Source organism: Calypte anna, chromosome 2 (assembly GCF_003957555.1).
Source record: "Calypte anna isolate BGI_N300 chromosome 2, bCalAnn1_v1.p, whole genome shotgun sequence".
Taxonomy (NCBI): domain Eukaryota; kingdom Metazoa; phylum Chordata; class Aves; order Apodiformes; family Trochilidae; genus Calypte; species Calypte anna.
Genome location: NC_044245.1, coordinates 132,325,519 through 132,343,958, shown reverse-complemented (window position 1 = coordinate 132,343,958; position 18,440 = coordinate 132,325,519). Strand labels below are relative to the sequence as shown.

The following is an 18,440-nucleotide window of genomic DNA, read 5'->3' as shown; positions in this document are numbered from 1 at the left end:
TAAAACCCTGCCATGGGCACAGATTAACACCAAAAACTCGATGGCAGCAGCCAAGGGAAAAGGACTTCCAGAATGCCTCCACTCGACTATTGGAGCAATGGCACAAGCAGCTGCTCAACATCCATTGTGGGCTACATAGTTCTGTTCTACTTTTGTTCCAAGGGCTTCATTCCCACCCAGATGTCCCCTTTAGAGGGCAAAATATCTACCTCTGGAAAAAGCAAGCAAACATCTTTGTTTTTTCTTAAATATCCTGCTACTGCTTTTAATTTAGAGCTGCTTATGTGCAGCAGCTACTCTTTCAGTGGTCTGCATGACCACCCTAGACAGGTCTTCTGCTCTTCTCAACTGCCTGCTCACACTAGATTTGATATGTCTGTAAAGTCACCTTCCTGTTAAAGACAGGAATCACAAGCTAGGAGTTTCATGCTTAGAAATATACTCCTGTTTACTTGTGTCCATGAACTACTGAATTTTCTTAGATGCAGCAAGGTGCAAAGTTAGAGTCTTCCCTGTAAAACTAATGAATAAACATGTTGCCCTCCTTGTAGAGCTGGGTTCTCACCAACTTTAGATAGAAAGAAGTATTGTACAAAACTCTTCATATGCCTGTCAATGCAGCAAGATTACTTTAAATCTTGAAGAAGCTGAAAACACGTAGCTGATCATTTTCACCAAGGGTAAGTTCTGCCTGACCAAAAGAGTGGCCTTCTAGGACCAGTGGACAATGGAAAAGCTATGGGTGTCTGATATCTGGACCTGTCAGGCTGCTGACTTGCTCCTCCACAGTATCCTTCTCTCTAAATTGGAGAGATATGGATTGGATGGGAAGACTTTATAGTGGATGAGGAATTGGATGAATGATTGCATGGAGAGGGCAGTTGTTGATGGCTCAGTGTCTAGATGGAGATCGGTGATAAGTGGTGACCCTCAGGGGTCTGTACTGGGACCAGTACTGTTTTGTATCTTCATCAGTGACATAGACAATAGGATCAAATGCACCGTTACCAAATTTGTCAATGACATTCAGCTGTGTGGTGTGGCTGACATGCCTGAAGGTTCAGATACCATGCAGCTGAGAGCAGAAGAATTTTGCCAGTTTGGCAAAATTACAGAAAAAGACCATCAGGAGTATCTGAATAAGAGATCTATCACTCCATTGATATCACAGAGCTGCTTTCCATCATATTTGTGAAGTTTTGGCAGTCCAGTGAAGTTCCCACTGACTTGGAAAAGGGAAACATAACCCCCCTTTTCAAAAAGGAAAAAAAAAAAGAAGAGCCAGGGAATTACAGGCTGGTCGGTCTCACCTCTGTGCCCAGCAAGATCATGGAGCAAATCCTTATAAAGGCTCTAAGACACATGGAAAATGTGAGGGTGGTTGGTGGTAAACAGCATGGTTTCCCCAAGGGCAAATTGTGCCTGCAAATTTGGTGGCCTTTTGCGATGGGGAGAGCAACTCATGTCATCTGCCTGAACTTGTGCAAAGCATTCTACATTGTCCCACACATTTTGGTTTCTAAATTGTAAATATATGGACTCAAAGGATGGGCCACTTGGTGGATAAGGAGTTTGCTGGATGGTTGCACTCAAAAGAGCAGTGGTAAATGATGGCTTGATGCCTAAATGGAGAACAGTGATGAGTGGCATTCCTCAAGGGTTGATAATGAGACCAGTGCTCTTTAACAACTTTGTTGGAGACAAGGACAGTGCTATTGAGTGCACCCTCAGTAAGTTGCTGATGACACTAAACTGTGTGGTGTGACTGACACTCTGGAGGGAAGAGATGCCACCCACAGGGACTTGGACAGGCTTGGCAGGTGGAGCCATAACAACCTCATGAAATCCAAAATGGCCAAGTGCAAGTTCCTGCACCTGAGCTGAGGCAATCCCAAGCACAAATACAGGTTGGCCAGAGAATGAATTGAGAACATCCCGAAGGAAAAGAACTTGTGAGTGTGGGTTGGTGAGAAGCTCAACACAAGCCAGCAACATGCAACTGGAGCCCAGAAAGCCAAGTAGGTCAAGGGAGGTGATTCTCCCTTCTATTCCACTCTCATGAGACCGCTCCTGGACTACTGTGACCTGTTCTGAAGCCCCAGCACAAGGACATGGAGCTGCTAAATTGAGCCCAGAGCTGGGACGCAATGGTGCACCTGGAGGCCAAACTGGATGGGTCTTTGAGCTACCTGATCTAGTGGGAGGTGTCCCTACTCATGGCAGGGGGGTTGGACTAGATGATCTTCAAGGTCTCTTCTAATCAAAACCATTCAATGATTCTATGATTTCTTAATGGGTTTTCATCACTCTGTAATTTATGAGTATTGAGTAATTCAGGTGAGAGAAAAATAAAGAACATTTTCAGTCATTAAGTTATTTCAAGTCTACCATTAGAGTCTGAGTATCGTGCAATTCTGATGCAGACCTTGCTCCTCTGTGTTTCCCAACAGTGCTGCAGTGAAGTCAACAGCTGCTATTGCTACTACAATTGCTGATGGCACTTAACTCAGTTTTGTTCAAGGTACCCAACATTCCACTACTCTGAGATGTATATTGTTAATATACTTCAAGACAGAATCTTGAAAGATCTAAAAAGTATCTGACATCTGGCACGGTGGCTCAATTAATTACCGTGCTGAATTAATTAGCTTGCTTCATCTCCTGAGCCAACAGCAATGAGTCTGTATTCAGCAGCAAAGCACTGCTTGAAATAAGAAAGAATTCAACAGGATAGTACATGTACAGGCTGTACACAGTACAAGGTTAGTAAGTAAGCTGTAACTGTTATATCTAGGTAACAAATCCTGTGAGGCATTGCTAAGACTAAACAGTTAAGTCAGATAAGATATTTCTAGTAAGGCTCAAATGTATTTTCCAATGAAGGGGCCAGCTGCAAAAATTGTGATATTTAGTCATGTAAGCTTCCCTGAATTTTCTTTTCCTTTACTCTGTATACAAAAAAATCACATTAAAGCTCTTTTCCAAAAATTATTTTATGTTTATAACAGTGCAATGTTTAAAGTTCTCATTCAGAAATGAACTGAACCTGCTGTCAGTTGCTGATGTGAAAGTCTGATTGAATTCTAGGGAGGTGAGACTTTACTCAAATGAGCTTTCTTAAATAGATAAAAATAACTTAAGTCAACAAAGTCAGCTCCCCTTATGAACAACAGAGAGCAGTTATGCTAGTGAGAAAAGTAATCAAATGTGTCAAACAAACAGAAAAATCATGCATGGACCAGAATAATTTCAAGGAAGAAAAAAAGAATTTAAAAAAGCAGAAGCTGGCATGAAGTTTGTGTTACTTAAACAGTAAATTAAAGTTCTATCAAAAGGTTTACATTTCTTCACACAGCATTTTAAAATAACAAATCTAGGATTACAGAAAACATCTGATATTGGGGAAAAAGAAACTATCCTCAGAATCACAGAATAATTCAGGTGGGAAGAGACCTCTGGAGGTCACCCAGCCCAAAGTTTTGCTCAAAGCAGGGCAAACTTCAAAATCAGATCCAACTTTGACATTAATTTTGATTGCTCAAGATCATACCCTTTGACCATCTCAAAAGATGGAATTGCTCAGGGGAGAAAAGAATATTGCTGAGTACTATAATTCTGTCTTCAGGAACTTTTTCAGATTTTCAAATATATTTAAGCTAGTAGGTCAAAACAAAAGTAAAATCTTTCAAATTTTAGTAAAAATAGACTTATGTTTTGGTTTTTTTTTTTTTCCATTTGAGAAGAAACAAATTAGTATCTTGCCAGTTTAATGACAAAAATCTCCTGAGGATTTTCATCCTGCATCTCTCTTAAATGGGTCAAGAAAGTTGTTCCATCCAATTATATTCAGTAAACTGAAAAGTCAGCTCTGCTCAATGCTTACTTAAAAGTTTATTAAAGTAAAATATCTTAGCTAAATGTTTTTGTCGCACCAAAAGTGGTCCTTGCCCAAATTTAGGAACTAATATGTGTCTGTGCTCCCAAAGGACCACAGGATCCTGTTCTACATCTCCTTGAGAAAAAAAAATGAAAAAGGATGACAAACTGCTGTCATGTTGCAAATTTATCCTAAGAATATCTGATAAAGATAACTTTCAATATCATTTCCCACACTCAAACATTGTCTACAATTCTTATATACCACAGGAAGTTGTACAAGTGTACAAGGCAATAGGGACACAACAAAACTAGCATTTCTCTTAAGGTATTATATGGACCAAATTTGAGCTACACCAAGACTAGGGTTTCTGTTGCGTAAAGGTTGATGAATGTAGTAGTAGTGTAATCTTAAAAAAATATTTGAATTAAAATCATCAAATAATTAAGGTTGGAAAAGACCTTTATGATCATCAAGTCCAGTTGTCAACCCAAAACCACCATGTCCACTAAACCATGTCCCAAAGCACCATGTATTCCGAAGATCTCCAGGGACGGTGCTTCCACCACTTCCCTGGGCAGCCTTTTCCAATGTTTGACCACTCTTTCAGTACAGAAATTTTCCACAAAATCCAATCTAAACATCCCCTGGTGCAACAGAAGGCCACTCACTTCCTCTCATCCTATCACTAGTTACTTGGGAGAGTGAAGAGACCAGCACCCACCTTGATACAACCTCCTTTCAGGTAGTTGTAGAGAGCAGTAAGTTCTCCCATCAGCCTCCTCTCCCCTAGACTAAACAATCCTAATTCCCCCAGCAACTCCTCCTAAGACTTGTGCTCAAGACCCTTCACCATCTTTGTTGTCCTTCACTGGACACACTCCAGTACCTCAGTGTCCTTGAAGAGAGGGGCCCAGAACTAAATTTAGACTTGAGGTGTGTCCTCACCAGTGCCAAGAACAAGGGGCTGATCCCTTCCCTTTTCCTTCTGGCTACTCTGTTTCTGATGCAGGCCAGGATGCTGTTGGCTACATTGGCCTCAGTGCTGGATCATGTTCAGCTGGCTGTCAACCAGCACCCCCAGATACTTTTTTGCTGGGCAGCTTTCCAGGCACTCTTCCCCAAGCCTGTAGCATTGCATGGGGTTGTTGTGGCCCAAGTGGAGGACCCAGTACTTGGCCTCGTTGAACCTCATACAATTGGCCTTGGCCCATTGATTCATCCTGTCCTGTTCTCAGCCTCCCTATTCTCAGATCAATACTCCAACACAGCTTAGTACAATCTGCAAACTTACTGAGGGTGCACTCAATCCACTCATCCAGATAAAGGTAATAAACAGAACTGGTCCCAATACAGAGCCCTGGGGAATACCACTTGTGACCCAATGTTAACTGGACTTAGCTTCACTTAGCACAACTCTCCAGGCTCAGGAATCTAGCAAGTTTTTACCCATCGAAGAGTACACATCTATGCCATGAGCTGCCAGTTTCTTCAGGAGAATGCTGTGGAAAACAGTGTCAAAGGCTTTACTAAAGTCCAGGTAGACAACATCCACAGCATTCCCCTCATCCAGTAGGCAGGTCACCTCATCATAGAGGGAGGAAAGGTTGGTCAAGCAGGACCTGCCTTTTATGAAGCCGTGTTGGCTGGCCCTGATCCTCTGGTTGTCCTGCACGTGCCATGTGAGCGAACTCAAGGAGAACCACTCCATGATCTTCATTGGTACTGAGGTCAGGCTTATAGGCTTGTGGTTCCCTGGATCCTCCTTGTAGATGAGTGTTATGCTGGCAACCCTCCAGTCATCTGGGAACTCCCCTGTTAACCAGGACTGCTAACAAATGATGAAGAGTGTTTCACAAGATCCTCCATCAGTTTACCCAGTACTCTCATGTGGATCCCATCTGGCCCCATAGATTTGTAAATGTCCAGGTTCCATAGCAGATAATTATTGGATTCCTCCTGGCTTATGGGGGAGGTTATTTTGCTCTCCATCCCTGTCTTCAAGCTAAGAGGGCGGAATATCCTGAGGATAACTGGTCTGACTATTAAAGACTGAAGCAAAGAAGGCATTGAGCACCTCAACCTTATCCTCATCCTTGGTGGTAATATTCCTCCACCCACATCCAATAAAGGTTGGAGATTCTCCTTGGCTCTCTTTGTTACTAATGTATTTGTAAAAGTGTTTTTTGTTATCTCACGATGGTGGCCAGAATGAGCTATAGCTGGGCTTTTGCCTTTCTAATTTTCTCTCTGCATGACCTAACTAGATCCCTGCACTCTTCCTGAATTGCCTGCCCCTTCTTCTAAAGGTGGTAAATTCTTTTTTCTTCCTGTGTCCCAGCAAAAGCTCCCTGTTCAGCCAGGCCTGACATCTTTTGCATCAGTTTGTCTTATGGCTGAATGATAGGTAGTAGTTACAAATGACAGTTTATAAAAGAACATTTTTTTGACAATGCTGATAGAATAAGATAGATTAAGAAATAAAAAAGAAATCGAGAGAGGTATTAAAATTGTCTAGTTTCCCTTTTCTAACAACAAGACAATTTGGTGTGTCCAATACTGTTGAAAATCCATCCTTTATTCAGGTGCCTGAATGGGAAATCTCATCTGGGTTGAAAACACTGAACTTTAGGAAACATACACAAAGTTTCTGTGCCACTTTCTGAAACATCTTGTTAGCACTTTTTGATTAATAAATTATGTTAGAGTATACAAAATATCAAGATCTTAAGTGGCTATTTCATACCTTTAACAGAGCAACACTTCACTAAAATTTTAATATGCCTATTTACAGAAAATAACATGCATACGATCCTGCAAGCCCTTAGGAAAAGTACTCCAATATAGGCGTAAGTTATCCAGGGAGGCATTAAAAGACTTTTAGTTTCCCATTTTGCCCCACGCCCACATTACCCCCACCCATGCCCCCCGTGGATCATATTTCAGCAACTCAGCATTCCCCACCTACTGCAGGTCCTCCAAGGGCAGGCCAATACCCTCAACCCTTGGAAGCTCAGCTTCTCCATTTAGAGCACAGTTGTATCTTCCCCAGATATATGTAATACACCTGTCTGAAACAGTTTTACAGGTCTTTATGCTAATATATTAATGAAATGTCTGTAATAGCAAGCAATCCATATGAACATAATGGTTCTTCAGGAGTATCCCATAGAGCAATGCATGGTCCAAGATTTTCTAAAACCCTTTTTCAAGGGATATTTGTTACTTTTTTAAATTTGGGGCCACCTTTCCAGATATTCTCAGAAAACTGATCTGAACTATATAAAAATAATATTGAAGCTCAGACTTAAAACTAATACAAACAAAAATAAAATGAAGACCTAGGGATGACAGGATTTTCAGCACTCTGAACTGAGATCAGTAAAGCATTACTTAAAAGTAACATGGCCTACTGACTTTCTATAATTTGAATACAAAATCCACAACTTACTGGGAATGTATTATATGAAAGGTGCATTCTGATATCTTTCAAAATAATTTTAAACGTAAGAAAGATCTTGCTACGTTCAATAATACTAACATTAAGAATTTAATTAATTTTACCAAAAAAATGTAGCTATTTGTTTTCTGTGCCAAGCCATTATTATAAATGCCATTATTATAACCCTATGAAAAATTTAAAAATCTAATACAAAACCAGGCTCTACTGAAATGCAACTGCTTCCTTCAGTAAACAAGGAAGAGACATTTCCTTTCTGTAAAACAAGCTTAGTACTATTAACCTGTGCTCCAAATAACTTTATGTGGATGGTTGCCACCAGTTTTTTTTAGATTAACTAACTGGAAAAGAGATAAATAGCACTGTCTCTGAAATCTAACAATGCTTGTTTTCCAGTGCTCTGGCTGAGCAGTAGTTCAGGCTATTTCCCTAAAGAATGACACGGAATATAAAGAAGCAAAGCGTCTCAGAGCATCTACATACCAAGGTGTTATTATTCAGATCCATCTTCCCAGCAAAGGGCCCCCATGTTGTTCCAACCGGAAGCTGCTGCCGGCTCTGAATCTTGCGCTCCCCGTCTTTCTGGACCACCTCCAACTCTCCTGCAAACAAAGGAAACAAGCAGTGTTGAGAGTACTTTCACTTGTGCCTTGACAACAACCACCTCTGCCTTTGTGTTGGCTTTATACACACAATGTTCTGAGTACTCATATAATGAGAATTAATTATGCTTGTCTGAAAAACAACTGATCCTGTCATCCTGCAAAAGAAAAACAAACATTTTCCCCTTATAATTATATTCAAATTTGGTTTAGAAAGTCTTGCATCTTTTCCCATGCATTAGCGTTCAAAGGTATTTTTATTCAGAATAGTGGTTTCGTAAGTTCTGAAGAATGCTGAGGAGGGAGGAGATGGCTGAAAGGAGAGAGTGCAATGGCATCCACACCTGGTAAATTAACCTTGATGCATTTTGCTGTCACAAGACTGCATTCTGAAGCATTCAGCTACTAAACATTTTAGAAACATAATTTAAAGTGATATAAAAGCAGAACAACTCTACTAATTTTGAAGAAACTACTACTATATTTACTAAATTAAGAATGCAAGGATTTTAAACTGAATGAGGTTTTACAGAAACCAACATTTTAGAATTAGACCCAAGCTAATTAAAATTGTTAGCTTAAGTTTTTAACAAATAATATGTTAAAGCAAAGAGGGGAAGGGCATAGTACACTCTTTAAAACAAATTTTATTTTGGAAAATAAGGAGTTCAAAATTAACCCTAAATATGAAATTGTTACTTTAGGTCATTTTAAATTTTCTGGGGCTTTCAGTGAAAAAAGAAAGCATAACACAAAATTATCATTAGTTTGAAAAAATGAAATTCAGTCACAATCTTTCTTCCTAGCACATTTTTCACTTCATTTCAGAGTAAAAAATAATACTCTGCACAACTCTTCCTTGAATGGACTCTCTTTTGTGAGCCTATTTTTCTATGAGTAAATGTTTCAGTTAAAAAATGTAGCAACAGTTGTGCTTGGATACAGAATTTCTGACAATCTTTTCTTAAACAATTCAAATAAACGTGGGTTTCAAATTTTTAGGAGTATAGAATAGAACAACAGGAGCACAGGTCTGTGCTTTTCTTGTCAGACATTTAACTGAATTTTTACATTCTGTTGCACTTCTGAGCTTTGGACATTCTGACACAGGCAGCAGAGCTCACCTCAGCTTCTTTGTATGTAGTCATAATTTCCCCCAACCCGTTTTCTCTGCCTGCTAAAAAGCCCTTTCTTGCCTTTTCATACCAACCAGATGCAACAGTTAATTCTTGATTTTTGCATACCCCTTCCTGATAACTCTACCCCAAACCAGGATGATGCTTTTCCACAAACATAGTCAAGTCCAACTGTGCAAGAAGTCAATTTGTCCCAGATTTAGAACTGGCAGTTTTGAAATGAACCTTGGGCCGAAGGAAGTGAGTAACTCCTCCTGGCTTACAAGCAGTCTCCACAGATTTCCCTGAGCTAACCATTCCCATGGATGCCTGGATTTATGTTACATTCAGGTTGAGAAGGTTTTCATTGTCTGCAGGAGTTAATCTTGACCATTTTCCGAAGAGGAGACTTGGCTCCAGCTTCCATTTTTAAGCACAGAAATCTAAATTTCACCTCTGAGTCTTGCAGATTACAAAACTACTCTACGTAAAGTTGTGCATCAGATCCTTCCTGTAAACTGGAACAAATCTAGGAAATAGAGCTGTATCAGTGTACAAAAGCTTCAATGCATGCAGGCAGTTCCACATTGTGACAGTGCAATAACATTTTAAAAGGCTGTATGTGAGCAGGAAAATTTATGGGTTAATTATATCTAATTTACACATGAGATATAAGCATCCAAACAGAAAAAAAATAATTAAAAATGTATTTTTCCCTCTCACAGTCACAATATTACAAATTGTGTTAACTTTAAAAAATATCTCTTTATATGTTAATTATGGAAGAAAGAAATCTTTCTGATACTGCAAGGTAACATGTTGATCACAGGCATACTGCAGCATTTTCTCTCTCCATAGAGATGAAAACTATAGCATTTGCTTGCTTTTACACACTAAAAAACAGCTATGTCTATGGACATGTCACATTTAACTGATACCAGAGGAATCATGAGAATCTTTGAAAACCCTTTTAAAAAATAATTCAGCCTCCCTTTCTGCCACTGACATTTTTCATTTGAAAAGGGTTCAGACACAGTCAAACAGTGACTCCTTATCTGTACCTGTGGATTTACAAGCAGGTCTGTCTTTTAATGGATTAAGAACGACAAACTTAGGGCAGATCATACAGTGATACCTGAAAACCTACCTAAGTTTTAAGGTATACATCATTACATTTTATGGTTTAAATAAAATTAATAACATGAATCTTATACCTGGGAAGTAGTTGAGGAAAACATAAAAATGAGCAATTATTTTCCAAAACTATTCTTTTTCTTCCGGTTGATAATTAAATAAGTTAACATGCATTCTTTCTCTCTTTTTCCCCCCCTTCTTTTGTTACAGTCTCAGATTTTAGTTTTGGCACTACATTTCAATATGTATGAATACATTGAGCTGTACTACAGATGGGGTAACATCATGCTGCTGTAATTTCCACTCCACACAGAACACTGCGACAGAGCAGTCGATTACAGACAGGGTTACTAAACATTTTGCTGCATAACCCTTTTTCCCTTGATCATAGTTCTCAAAAAAATAAAAGGTACATTTCTCTCTGGTCGCTATGATCAGCAGCCATTTTAACATTATGGGTGAACGTAGAGTTGGAGAGAATAATCTACCCATATATTTTGGCAAACACAGACATTTTTGTTATGCCTGCACAAGGTGCAGTACTTTACAATTGGATCCTTGGCAAAGATCTTTTTTCCCCTAAGAATCTTTGTTTTGGAGGGGGAAAATTAACATTAGGAAAGCTGTAAGCTGTAAGCTAAATAGCCCAGTGTACGCCAGGTCTACAAGCACCTGCTAAGATTTTTATTTTTTTTTTCCTAGCCTGCATCTTTTCTAATATCCCTGTTTATGTTTCTTTTTCTGCCCTAAGCAGGAAGGCCAGGGACTGGTACAAGGGTTTGTATATGAAAGATTACAAATGTCACATATAAAAATCCTCTCCTGAATTCCTCTGACCCTGGACTAAGGAGCCTGCAACTTTTCTGCATTAATTTAGAACATTTTGATACTCTGAAATTTCCTGCTGGGTGAATGATATCAAAACTGTGTTAACAGGTGGGCCCAGTCTCCTGCTGATGAGAACAGGGCTGTCTGCTCACTGGCTCACTGTTGGCTTCCCAGGAGGATGCTGGGTCAAGTGGTGCCATACCTGTGGCCCCAACCATAAAATCATGGAATCATAGAATCTTTCAAGTTGGAAAACACCCTTGGATCATCAAGTCCAACCATCATCCCTATTCTACAAAGTTCTCCCCTAAACCATATCCCCTAAGACCACATCTAAATGTCCCTTAAACATGTCACCACTCTTTCTGTGATTTTTTTTTTCTAATGTTCAGTCTAAAACTAAGCTGTTGCAGCTTGAAAACAACGTGTGACCACAAGGTAGTTTGCTGGAAAAAGAAAACCTTACCCTGTGACTCTTGATTAAAAGTTTCAAAAATGTGTCAGCAAGACAAGATTTTGCCCTTTAGCCTCAGAAGTTTAGACATAAGTGAAGACTGTTCCCTGCAGCTGCTGTCCCTGCACAACTGCTCAGAATCTTACCAGAACAGAAGCAGAGATTTTATTGCCATATCACCATTTGCAGTAAGAAGTGTAAAGACTCAGATGGTACTGACTCTTCACAGGTGCTTCTCCATGGAGATACCAGTGAGCAGGGAGAAGAGGAAAGGGAGGATAAAAAACTACTGCAGCTTTCCTTAAGCTGTGTTCCAGCCTCAAGGAAGCAGAATATACTGTGCCAAACACTGTAGGAAGTATCCAGTGATCATCAATTGCAACAGACCACCTCAGTACTGAATATAATGTTCCTCCACATAACAGAAAATTCTGATATATAGAATTAATTTATCCCCTGGGATAAAGTATGTGATATAATTCATTATCCCTATGGCAAAGTCGAGGAGCACTTGTATTTTGCTGCTTTCACCCTAGACTCATCAGCCATCCAACTGAAAAGGACAGCAATAAGCATAAAAGAAGCAGCACTAAGAAATATAAGAAGTGATGCTCTGCTTTTATTTTCACAAGTTAAGTAAAAAAAAAGATTATTAAGAAACATATCATTTAGTGATATTTACTTCCTTTTTCCTTGCTACATACAGAGTAAGTACTTTTTTTTCAGATTCTTCTTCAAGAACATACTTATTTCCAGCTTGCTGAGTAAGTTTACACAAAATATTTGAGACACATAGTATGGGCTAATCAATTTTGGTAAAAGATAATGCTATTAGTGCTGTGGGCTGTTTCTCTTATCTTTTTGATGTAGCATACTTTTAAATTCTGTGATTACTCAAAGACTTATGATAGCTGCACTGTAAAAGAAGCCCCAAGTCATGACTCACAAGTACAGCTACAAAACATCCCATGGCTTTTAAGATATTAGGCCACCTTGGTGGATACAAAACTAGAATGAAGGGATTTAATTTTGGATTCTTTTCTTATATATACATATTGTTTCAGGCATCCAACTCAGGTTTAGCATAAAACTGAAGGCAGAGAGGTCAGTTTAGCCTTGTCTTCTTTCGCAACAAAATCAGAATAATTTAAAAATATATAGTGTACACAGGAAACCAACAACAGGTTTTGGCCCTTAAACATGATTTCACCACAGTTTTAATACCAAAAGAATTCAATTATATGTAATATTGCTGAATAAAATAATACTGGCTTTCGTCTATCTACTCCTATTCTGGAATAAAACCAAGCATATAATTGAAGGTGAATAAAAAGCATTTTGAGGCAGAAAAATTGAACTACTTTTTTCAAAATAAGTGTATTTAGATTTATCAATGTTTACCACTTCTAAGCAAGTCACTGATAGCTTTCAGAGTAGTTTATTCTTTGGTTTTTTTCCTCTGCTAAAATTAGTGAACAGTTATTTGACATTATGGAGCTCTACAAGTTTCCAGTAGCAAATGGCTCCTTTGCAAATGGCTCCTTTCAGTGCACAGCCACCTGGCTTTCTAATAAATATTTTTGCATGGCAGAGAAATCATATATGTTGTATTTTTAAATAAGCACTGAAATCAGAGCAAACAACTTAAAAGCACTCTCTTGAGTTCTTAAGCACTGCCCAGCCCAGAGCCCAAGACTGACCAACTGCCCTGTATGCACATATTAATCTGCAATTAATATTTGGCTGGTGATTACCCCGGTTATAACAAACTAATTAGTATATGCTTGCACACAGCAGTTCACTGATAGCAGAGAACTTTCCCATTTCCTCTTTTGTGATCCTTAACAAGGCAGCTTCAATATTAAATGCTCACACACTTGCTTGGCAGACATAAACTGCATTATTGAGGTACCTCCTCTAAATTCTCCTCCCTCAATTTTCAAGTCTCTGAGACATAACACACACAGGTTTGAACATAAACTTGAAATACGACATTCTCTATTCAAGCACTCCAGTCAAACCCTGATAAATCAGGCTGGCCATGCAGTGATCTTATCCTTCCTGACTCTTTAATAAATCGAACCTTGTAAGTTCATGCTGTTGGAAGTTGTCACTAAATGAAATTGTGACCTTATCCGATGCGTGAACTTATCCTGCTGACAACTACATTTATTGTGTGGATAAGCATGGGGGAGAAAAAAATACTTTTGATAATTGTGATCTTAGCCATATGCAACTCTAACAGATGAGATCTTTTTGATGTTCCATTAATGATTTGCTTATGATGAGCCTCTACTCAGGAAAAAAATAAATGTTCTTCATAGGTAAGTGGTAGAGGGACTGGTAAGTGGTATAAAAAGTGCATGGAGAGCTACTAGCTGACAGCAGTGAATCAGAAGCTATGAGGCTAACACAAAGAGCTTTGATTTAGCTTATGATTGCACTGGAAAAGATAACATAACAGAGGTGGCAAAACAAAAATATTCCCTTTCCACAGGACCCATTCAGTAGTCCAGATCTCTGGAACAAGTAACTGAAAGTCTGAAGCAGTTATCCAAAATATGCTAAGCCTTGGCACTTCATGATGAATGGATGAGTACTGTATCCCCTTCCCTCACCGACTGGACAGTTTTGTCTCTTATTGTGGAAGTATATTTGGTAAGGGGCACCACGGAATGGTCGGGTTGGAAGGGCCATCTAGTCCAACCCTTCTGAGAGTAAGGACATCTGCAGCTAGATCAGGTTGCTCAGAACCCCATTCAACCTGACCTGGACTGTTTCCAGGCATGGGGCATCTACCACGTCCCTGGGCAACGTCTTTCAGTTTTTCACCACCCTCATATTCAAAGATTTCTGAAAACGGCCACCATCTCACATTACCATGCTTTTCCATCGGGGATTTAATACATCGTTTTACCCAATTCTAACATCTCTCCTCAGTGGATAGCACTGTGTGTGCTCTGCAGTACTCTGACTTGGAAGTGAGACATAGGGGATGTCAGGGTATACTCAGTTTTGCAGCACCACAAGACTGCCATGAGATACAAGAATTGTAGCTATCTTACTAGAAAGACACATGAACACATGAGACAGCTTCAGGCTTGAGTCCAAGCAGGAATGGACTAAATCACAATCCATTTTCAAACAAAATTTTACAATTTGCTTTGCAATGAAAATTGCATTCACAGGGGTCTGAGAAAAACCAAAGGCTATTTAGGTTGTCCAGAAGCAAAAATAAAATTAAATTATTCATTCCTAAAGACAAGTAAATAGGGCAAGGACACTGTAAGGGTGAGAAAGATGGAAGGAGGAACAGACTTGGGGCTGAAAGTTGAAAAAAGAGCTCTGTGGAATCACTCTGGAGGAAAGGCTGCTATTCTCCTGCCATCAAGGGTTTCTCAACAAAGCAATCATCTTCCTCTATCTGAAGTATCTAAAATCTCTGCCATCTCCCAGCAGCTCTTCCCCCTAATGCTGATTCTCCCTGGTCCCATTCCTCTTGAGGAATGGGATCAATCAGAAAGGAAGCAGACACAAGGGTAATGCACAGGTAGTTATTGCTCTAAGCTACTGCTCCTCTTTGCCTATGCTTGGAAGCAGGTCTAGATAGCAAACTCAATGCAGGAGAAGCTTCAACATGCTTCATTCTGAAATAAGCTGACTAACATTGCCCCATCTTGCAAATGTTCCCATAGGGCAGCTGTGCACTCTAGGTAAGAATGACAACTGAAAAGGCTTCCCATTTTCCGTAACAAATATCTTGCTGCTTCCTACCTTTTCTTTAGAGCCCCAAAAGTCAGAAGCAGAGTTTCTTTATCTTTCCTACCTGCTGCTAGTACTGCAAATGGCAGAGTGCAGGTGCCATCCTTATCTGCAACAGTGCTGTCCTACAATGGACAATAAAGGGAAGGAAAGTAAAGGGAAGGAAAGAACACTATAAAAGTGAGGACAGGGAAAGGCTAGGCAAAGATTTTCAGAAAAAAAGACTGAAGAAGGAAAATTTAAAAAACAAGGCAAGAGAAAGAGAGTCTAGGGAAGGAACAATTTGAAGACCAAAGTCAAGTCTGATCAGGATACAAAGACACAGTCTGGAAAAATAGAAACAGAAGATATGCAGGGAAAAGAGGGACGCAGGAACCTTACCAGAATGAGGGAAGACATATACATTTCCAAGCCTGAAACATAAGAACAGAAGTGCATGAATTCACATTTAGAAACAGAATGTAAACACTATTATCCTTTTTTAGCCAAGGCATGTGTGCCATTACAGTGCTTAATTTGTGAGCTAAACCAACAAAATAAAGTACACTTATCCCAATACCTTATTGCTCAGCTGAACCCTGGCTAAACTGAACACTTGAAGTGTGTCTACACTGTACCCAGTGATGTGGATTTCACCTGACCACTGGTCAAACCCCTCTCTACCCCCAAGCAGCCTGATCAACAAGGCTATAAAACTTTTAGGAGAAAAAGTTTCGTTACTAGCTATTTAGTTTACACTAGGCTCTGGCTATGGCCATCACTCTGACATAGTACTCCAGCCTGCTTGATGTGCCATTAGGTACTGGTACATAAGCTGCTCCAGAGTCCCAACTACAATACAGAGTGAAATTCAGTGATGTGAAGGTGCACTGGGTCTTGCAACACAAGCACAGTTTTCAGAGACCACAGTTCCAAAACCTAATTTTTTTTCTCTATCTATAAAGTCTTTATTTACTTATACAAAATTAATACAAAGGGGGAAAATTACATAGTGTTACAGTCTTGTAATCTACAGAACTTAATCAGGACACAAAGTGCCATCCAAGTTAGAAAAATATAGACCTAAATCTGCATCCATTTGAAATAACAATGCAACTTTTAATTATTTTTTTGGGGGGGTGGGTAAGGTGGGGCTGGGAAGGAGGGTCATTAATTAAGTAAATGTAAAATAGCACATAAATTAACTACTAAAGATACAGTTCATAGCAAACCATGTAATTATTGTCCATCAAGTATACCATCAAAATAATTTTTAAAGCTTAGGCTGAACTGTTACAAAAAGTGCTGTTGTTTCTAGGAAGTCAAAAAGGAAGGAGAACATAATGAATGCTGCTGTTAGAGTCTGATTAAATGTTTAGTAGAACAGTCTTACACAGCTGTACAGACATTGCTTTTATTTGCACTGCTTTGTTGAGCTTACAGAAACCTGTTCAAAGAAAAAAAAAAAAAAAAAAAAAAAAGAAAAGAAAAGAATGACACACGTAGAAAGAAAAATAGATTTACTCAAGATATGCTGAGGAATGCCAAACCTTCACTTGCTTCAAATTCAAGTTCCATATAACATGAAAAATAGTCTGGTCAGATCAACAGCTAGTCTACAGACAGGTGAAATAAACCCAGTCACCATGGCAAAATCCTGATCCTATGATGGAATTAGAATAAACTATCTGAAGCTAAACCCTAATTTACATCTCTGTTTTCAAAGTCTAAATCTCATAAGAGACTAAAAGAAATACTATTTTTTGTCCATCTCAGTAATTTTCCATCCTCACATCTGGATTCACAGTTCAAGAGGATTGTTACTCCCTTTTGTCGAGACAAAACTGGAGTATAAATATTTGCAAAAATACAGAAAAAAATCCTAGAAGGCAACCAGTGTAGCTGAAGAGCCTTCCCTGCAATTTTCTGTGAGAGGAATACTGTAAACTCCATTCTCACATGGATGCTCCATACTGGCAAAAATTATTAACAATTTTATTATAACACTGTGCAGACCCAGTGGGTTGAGTAGGTACTTTATCCCAGCTACATGCAGCTTGCACAGCTTTCCTCCCTCCCTCTCTGTCACAAATACACACGATATAGAAATGCCAGACTTGGCAAGAGCAGGCTGATGATATTACTGAAGGGGGTTTTCTTGATAAGATCATCATCTGTTTCTGGACTCTTGGGTATGCTCCTTTCCTCAGCAGAGGAACAGTCGACCCTGATAAATGTCCTTTTGTGTGCAGATTCTCCCCTGATATTTCCAAAGTCATTTCAGTCCTGAGATTCTCTGTTTTTTTCATTGCTTAATATAGCTCAAATGCAGCTAGAAGTATATGGAGCATTGTATGTAAAGCAGTAGAAAGTGGACACCATTTAAAATGCATCATGTGCAACTCAGATTGAAGCTTTTTTAAGAGAGATGCTATTCTGTTAAGGAAAAATGAAACATTTCACCAGTACCAACACCAATCTTTCCCTATGAATTTTTTTAATCTTTATAGATGAAAGATGCTAACATTTCCTTTTTTTCAACATTATCTGCATAAATATATATGATCCTTAAATAAATAATTAATAGTATGTTTACCCAATATTGATGGATTTCTTTTTTTAACTGGAAAAAGTGAAAATTATTAAGGTTGTCTGCACTGTTAGTGAATGTAGAAAGCTACTCAAGTTAACATGATATGAATACTGCTCTATTAATATTTATGTCATGAAATGTATTAGGTGAACAAAAATGTTTTGGAAAGTATTCTTTTTAACTCTTACAGCAAGAGCAGTGAGATCATCTGTGACTGTATCTGTGGTGCCTTCTCAGTTTACAGTACTTACACTTAGAGATAAAAGGATCTATTTTCATCTCTCATTTGTGTAGCAGCAGATGAAGTTATATGCTTTCTATCAGATATGCATGCTCAGAGCTATGAAACCTCTGCTTAGATGACAATTTCTAGCTCAGAGTATGTGAGCCAAACTGCCCAAATGTCTTGTAAAAGAAGCAAAGGCTTCAATATGATTTTCCTATTCTCTTTCAATGTTTGCGACAAATTTCTGAGAGTACCAAGGAAAAAAAAATCCCTCAGTAAAGTCTCTAGTTTATCAGTATTTAGTGTGACCATCCAAAAGATGTAGTTACTGCTGAGATTAGGAAGGCGAGAGGGGGACCAGGACAAAGAGAGATTGAATGCCATGCTCCACTGCATACATGCAATATATA

At 38.9% G+C, this 18,440-nt stretch overlaps 1 protein-coding gene across 2 annotated transcripts in view; it reads right to left on the bottom strand.

Moving 5' to 3' along the window:
* ZFPM2 (zinc finger protein, FOG family member 2) overlaps positions 1-18,440 on the bottom strand; it is a 304,056-nt gene that overhangs the window by 150,101 nt on the left and 135,515 nt on the right. For both annotated transcript variants that reach the window (XM_030445147.1, XM_030445149.1), the window contains one exon: positions 7,821-7,939. In XM_030445147.1, coding sequence (XP_030301007.1) covers positions 7,821-7,939 — 119 coding nt within the window. The remainder of the gene's footprint in view (positions 1-7,820; positions 7,940-18,440) is intronic.